The sequence below is a fragment of the Photinus pyralis genome, unplaced genomic scaffold (assembly GCF_008802855.1).
Source record: "Photinus pyralis isolate 1611_PpyrPB1 unplaced genomic scaffold, Ppyr1.3 Ppyr1.4_LG5, whole genome shotgun sequence".
NCBI classification, from domain to species: Eukaryota; Metazoa; Arthropoda; class Insecta; order Coleoptera; family Lampyridae; genus Photinus; species Photinus pyralis.
Genome location: NW_022170596.1, coordinates 6316931 through 6323463, shown reverse-complemented (window position 1 = coordinate 6323463; position 6533 = coordinate 6316931). Strand labels below are relative to the sequence as shown.

The window sequence follows — 6533 nt, the reverse complement described above, 5'->3', positions numbered from 1 at the left end:
CAAGGTTGGTTGTTAGTGTAACATTCTCACAGTACAGATTGTCTTTGTAAAAGATACTGACACCTCCACTAGCATGATCCGTCTGTCTATTTTTATGGATTGAGGAGAATCCCCTAAGTAATGGGTGGTGGTTGTCTTTGAAGTGGGTTTCTTGGAGGCATATAATATCCGGTTGATGGTTTGTGGTTAGTATTTTAATGCTTTCCAAGTGGGAAAAATATCCGTTGCAGTTGAGCTGTAGGCATCGTATATGTTTCATTATATTGGGGGGGGGGGGGGGCAACTTTGATTTTAAATTTAATATTCGGATTGTACAGATCTATCAGTATTGTAGTCTGATTGATACTCTATAGCCTTACTTATCGTGTTCTTGATGCGAGTGAACCTGCTTTTAAGTTTTTTGTCTGGTAGAAGAGGGTAAATATCAAATAGGGTGTTAATTATAGCAGAGGGCTCTGCTTCATAGTTCTTGAGTACTCCCAAAGTATCCTTGGTATATTTGACCTTCATCAGGAATTCAGAGAGCGTCTCGACTGAGAACCGGAAAGGGAAAGTATCAGCTTTATCGATTAGCGTTTGTTTCAGTGATTCTAGTTGTTTGTCTAGGGCTTCCTTTTCTTGAGCATAATTCTTAGAGTGAGAGAATTTGTTTGTTATTTTTCCAGAACTGGTGCTACCTTCACTACAAGTTTGTACCAGAAATTGGCTTGAGAGAGCTTGCATTTGGATCGGTACTTCTTCACCTACCGGAAGCTGTACTGGGTGAAATCGCTTAGCCGGTATTGGAATGGTAGAGTGAGTTGTATTTGTGTCGGTAATAGATCGAGTTCGTTTATTTGAAATTTGTTGAGTATTCATATCTGGTGCTGAAGTTCGATTAAGTTCTATTTGTGAGGATTGAGTTGGCATGTTTGGTGGTATCGGAGGTAACAGGGGGTTGGTAGAGGGGTTGGGATTTGGGCATTTGTATGAAGTGTGTCCTGTTTCCTTACAAAGAAAACATTTGATTTCGTCCTCTTGTAGGAAGATGCGATAATTGTCTTCTTCATAGTGGATTAACAACGAAGAGGGGATACTTGTATTTTCTTCAACGTTAATAAAGACGTATCTTCTGTAGCTAACTATATGGGCATATTCGGGTTCCACAAATCCCGCTTTAATTAACTGGATAGGTGACGATAGTTTCAGTCCAACCTCTTTTAGTTGGTTTTCGATAATTAAATTTGGAATGCAGGGAGAAACATTTGATAGCAATATTTTTTTCGTCGGAGTAATAAGTCGGCGTATTTTTATGTTCTTATCACAAACTGTTACCGATTGGTGGTATTCTAATAGTTGGTCGACCGTCAACTTATTATTGAGATAGTATGACAAGAAACCGAGTAATTAATTAAAGAAGTTTTAATGTTTGAATGTTATCCCCTGAGTTCGCTCAATCTTACAAGCCAATTGTTCCCAAATGGGAACATACAATTTCAAAATGAAGTCATGTAGGCCGTCATTTTTATGTCACGTTATATTGCTAATTCAGCAACTTTTAACAGTAATTTAAAATTAAATCAGCTTATTAGCGTAATAATTTCTGCCATGCACACAGAAGCATAGGATCGGGAATGAAAGAGATGATTGGAATGGTTTCATCGGCAAGAAAAGTTGAGCAGAAGAGCTACTCTGGAGGAATACTGATCAGCCTGATGGTTGAACGAAAAAGACCGAGCAGAAGATCAAAGAGGAAGTGAACGAACTGTATCATGGATTATGGATGCAAAAGACAAAAGGGAGTGAAAGGAAAGGGCACAAAGAGCCTTCTAAACCTAGAAACAGTTGGGATTTTTAATCCATAAAAAGTTCCCAATTAAGCTCTTGAACGGTGAGCGTTATGATTTTGATCTCAGCTCAGAAATAACGTGGATCGATTTTGAGAAGGGCCTTTTATGTAACCTTACAAAAGCAACGTTTACTACTATTAACTACATAAAATATTAACCACAAAAGACAAGTTTGCTAACTAGAGAAGGAAGCTCGTGTCATCCCTCTTTACGCATTGATTCCCTCTCCGGAAAATCGATCTCATACGCAGGTTCATCATTTTCAACCACCCAAACGCTTCCACTGCCTCCTTCGTTTAGAACAGTCACGACTCCCTTAGCAACGTTACTGGATCTGTAAGTGTTCAATTTAGTCCATTCAAAACGGTGCCTTATTATACTCACGCTTGCGTCGGATACGCTTTTGAAGATAACAGCGCCGCATCTACCACATATGGACTCAGTTCGTTCGAAAGCGACTCCCGAAATCCCACCTTATTGGGAGAAGAAGTGTTAGTGGTCCCGGGACAAAGCGTAATGACGCGCACTTCGTTGTAATCATAGTATATCTTATGACCCAAGGCGCGACCAAGACCGACAACAAAACTCTTCGTAGCCGAGTTGAACGGAAGGAAAAAAATTGGATCGATTGCGGCAATTGACCCGATATTGATTATCGTTCCGCCGCTTCCTCCCTTCGCTTTGCTCATGTATTCGAAACCTAAAAGAGTTCCTTGCAGCGTTCCAACCTAACAAAGTAATGAGACCGACTATGATTTTCCAATGAATGGTATACTTACGACGTTGACGTCAACTTGCATTTTCCAGGTATTCTCGTTGAAGACTGCCGCGTTGTTGACCACGATATCCAATCGCTTCCAATGGTAGAGTGCGATTTTGAAGGCGTCTAAAATACAAATTGCGGATTCTAGTTAATTAAGAAAGCTCTATCCCAATGAGCAAATTTGTGAATGTTTGTCTGCATAGTCGTGTACTAACTTACACTTACAGTAACAATAAACTGAAAAATAACCTTAACCATCTACCGACTAACGTGAAGGGTTGGGTGAAGTGTATTTACAAACACCACTACGTAAATGAAAATGGAGAGGACTTTGGTACCGTTAAAAAACTTTGAAGAATCATAAAAATCTGGTAAATATAACGAATCTTTAGAAATGTAGGAAGTCTTGAATTTTGTGAATCTTGACAATCTCCATAACCTTAAAAATCCGTTGCCTCATGAGAATGTTATAACTTGAATCTTAAATCTTGAATTTTGAGGGCATGGATTCGTTGGAATCGTAAGAATCTTGAAGGTCTTTAATCCTGGACCAAGATCTTTGAAAATCTTAAAAATCATTAATCGACAATTTTGAATCGTGAATCTCGTGAATCTTGAATCTGGTTAATCCTGTGAATTTTGAATCTTGTGAATTTTGTGCATCTTGTGGATCTAGTGAATCCTAATACCTATAAAATTCTGGATACATGACCATCTTTATAATATGCAGCCCGCGTTGGTAACGTTGAATTTTGGAAATCTTTGCAATATTCACAATTTTGTGCATCTTGAATCTTGTTAGTCTTTAATCATGTGAAACTTGAATCTTGTGAATCTTGTGAATCTTGGATCTTGAATCTGGTTAATCTGTGAATTTTGAATCTTGTGAATTTCGAATCTTGTGACTCTTAAATCCTGTGAATTTTGAAATCTTGTAAATCTTGAATCTTGTGAATCTTGAAATTTGTAAATCTTGAATCTTGTGAATCTTGAATGTTGTGAATCTTGTAAATCTTGTGAATATTGAATCGTGTGAATGTTGAAACCTGTGACTCTTGAATATTGTGAACCTTGAACCTTGCGAATCTTGAATATTGTGAATTTTTAATTTTGTGAATCTTGAATCTTATAAATCTTGAATCTTGTGAATCTTGTATCTGGAAAATCTAGAATCTTGAATGTTGTAAATCTTGTAAATCCTGAATCATGTGAATGTTGAATCGTGCGAATCTTGAATCTTCTGAACCTTGAATCTTGTGAATCTTATGAATCTTGAATCTTGTGAATATTGAACCTTGTGAATCGTGAATCTTGGATCCTGTGAATCTTGAATCTGGTTAATCTGTGAATTTTAAATCTTGTAAATTTCGAATCAATCTTGAATCGTGTGAATGTTGAATCCTGTGACTCTTGAATATTGTGAATTTTGAACCTTACGAATCTTGAATATTGTGAATTTTTAATTTTGTGGATCTTGATTCTTGTAAATCTTGCATCTTGCGAATCTTGAATCTTGAATGTTGTGAATCTTGTAAATCCTGAATCATATGAATGTTGAATCTGGTGAATCTTGAATCTTCTGAACCTTAAATCCTCTGAATCTTGAATCTTATTAATCTTAAATCTTGTGAATCTTGAATCTTGTGAATCTTGTCAATCTCTAATCTTGTGAATCTTGAATCTTGTGAATCTTGAATCTTGTGAATGTTGAATCTTGTGAATGTTGAATCTTGTGAATCTTGAATCTTGTGAATCTTGAATCTTGTGAATCTTGTGACTCTTGAATCTTGTGAATCTTAAATCTTGAATGTGGTTAATCTGCAAATTTTAAATCCTGTGAATCTTGTAAATCTTGAATCTTGTGAGTTGTGAATTTTGTAATTCTTGTAAATGTTGAATCCTGTGAAACTTGAATATTGTGAATCTTGAACCTTGCAAATCTTGAATATTGTGAAGTTTTAATTTTGTGAATCTTGAATCTTGTAAATCTCGAATGTGGTTAATCTTGTGAATCTCAAATCCTGTGAATTTTGTGAACCTTGAATCTTGTGAATCTTGGGTCTGGCAAATCTTGAATTTTGTGAATCTTGAATCTTGTAAATATGGAATCGTGTGAATGTTGAATCTTGTGAATCTTGAATCTTGTAAATCTTGAATCTTGTGCATCTTGAATCTTGTAATCTTGAATCTTGTGAATCCTGAATATTGTGAATCTTGAATCTTGTGAATCTCGTAAATCTTGAATCTTGTAAATCTTAAATAGTGATATTCTTGGTGATTTTAAAACTGGTGAACAGTCTTAAAAACCTTTTCTGGAACTCTTAACAATCTGAACCTTCAAGTCTTAGGGGAAAAGAGTGTTGTAAAATATTAAAAATCTTGAAGATCTGAAATATAGGGAATTTTTAGAATCCTAAGAATATTGACAGTCTTGGAAAATCTTAAAAAATCGTGAAGAATCTTGAAATCCTATGACACTTGTAAATTTTTGGAACATTGTATTGGGAATTTTTTCGATCTTGAAAACCCTTACAATTTTGATATCTGATGGGATTATCTTTATTATACATATTTATTTTATTATCTTGATCTTGGAGAATAAATTGTCAGAAACTGAAGAATTTCGAGAGCTTTGATTTATGAAATCTTGGAGATCTTGACTTTTTAATATCTTGAAACTTTACTTCGCAAAGTAGTCTTCATTGTCGAGAAAATAACATGACGAAATAAAACTAGTGTCCGTTTTGGTAAATGACATCCCGTCCCCAATTTACTTTCTCGAGGTTAGTGAGTACGTCCTTACGTTACGATTATAATCAAATAATTAATCCAACGATATTATTCACACTTACTTTCGAATTGCTCTCCATTACTAACATCGGCTGGTATAAAAATGACCTTGCCAGGGGCATACAGCTGATTGAATTCCTTGGCCGTTTTTCTCCCAGTCTTTTCATTAACGTCGACCAATGTAACACCCTACAATCTTGACTATTTTCGCAAATTTTTACTATCAAAGTACCTACCTTTAGTCCATTGCGCAGTAGCTCCCGTATAATTTCATAGCCGATCCCTTGCGATCCACCAGTTACCAATGCAATTTTTCCTTGATAAGTAAACGCACTATTTACCGTGCCTATGTAATTCAAAGTGGCTACAGCGTAAAGGATTAGAATAACACTTGCGGGTGTCAACATGATGTTACTTACACAATGTACCTCAGATCAAGTACAAATTCTTACTTACCTTCGCATGTAATTAAACTTTGTTCCTGCATATGAAAATATACAAGTTAACAGCTGTACTAGGACTGACCATGCACTTTGGAATAGGCTTCCTTTTTAATGAGCATTTTCACACTGAAATTGGTACACATGAACAGGTTTTTGGGAACATCTTTAGCAATGAATAAATACACAATTCAATTTGAATTGCAAATTCAGAGAATTAATTTTGGATTTGTTATTTTCATCCTGGAATAGGAATTAAATGAGAAACGCAAATTTTGGGATTTATGGAGAGGTGTGTTGCTCCTAAACAAAGTATTTTTGAAATCTTAATTGTTTAAACCCTGTACAGGGTGGTTCATATTCGTGGCTTATCATTGGGGTTTACATAACGATTAAGCCCACATTACATCTATCAACTAATTCATGAATTTGCCCATGGATTTATTGATGAATTATTTCATGGATTTATTGTTTAGAAAAGAACACTTTACACTTGTCAATAAAACCATGAATTTTCTAGTCTATGTTAAGGATTGCCAACTTTGAGAAAAATTACCAAACGCCTAAACAAAACAAACAACCCTCTGTTTACATAGGTTACCTATTCTTATTATCAAGATTAATGAACAGAAAAACAAAGTTAAGGCATAATAATGCAGCCAAAGTTAAAGCAGCAGTGGTTGCTATTAAAGTCACTAAATATAATAATAT

The 6533-nt window shown here is 35.4% G+C and overlaps 1 protein-coding gene across 1 annotated transcript; it reads right to left on the bottom strand.

Annotated features, from left to right (window-relative positions):
• Positions 1-1912: 1912 nt before the first annotated feature.
• LOC116170392 (15-hydroxyprostaglandin dehydrogenase [NAD(+)]-like) lies at positions 1913-6503 on the bottom strand. The gene is made up of 5 exons (XM_031486757.1): positions 5619-6503; positions 5445-5571; positions 2609-2715; positions 2214-2557; positions 1913-2163 (listed from the first exon to the last, which is right to left on the bottom strand). The coding sequence occupies exons 1-5, from the start codon at positions 5787-5789 to the stop codon at positions 2028-2030; spliced, it is 885 nt and encodes a 294-aa protein (XP_031342617.1). The 5' UTR covers positions 5790-6503; the 3' UTR covers positions 1913-2027.
• Between the last annotated feature and the right edge of the window lie 30 nt (positions 6504-6533).

Excerpts from the sequence above, each read along its gene's own strand:
- LOC116170392 (XM_031486757.1), bottom strand. The coding sequence starts at position 5,789 with ATGTTGACACCCGCAAGTGTTATTCTAATCCTTTACGCTGTAGCCACT. Across the intron at positions 2,558-2,608 it reads TGCAAGTTGACGTCAACGTC|GTTGGAACGCTGCAAGGAAC; the intron begins GTAAGTATACCA and ends TTACTTTGTTAG. Across the intron at positions 2,164-2,213 it reads AAAGCGTATCCGACGCAAGC|ATCCAGTAACGTTGCTAAGG; the intron begins GTGAGTATAATA and ends GAACACTTACAG.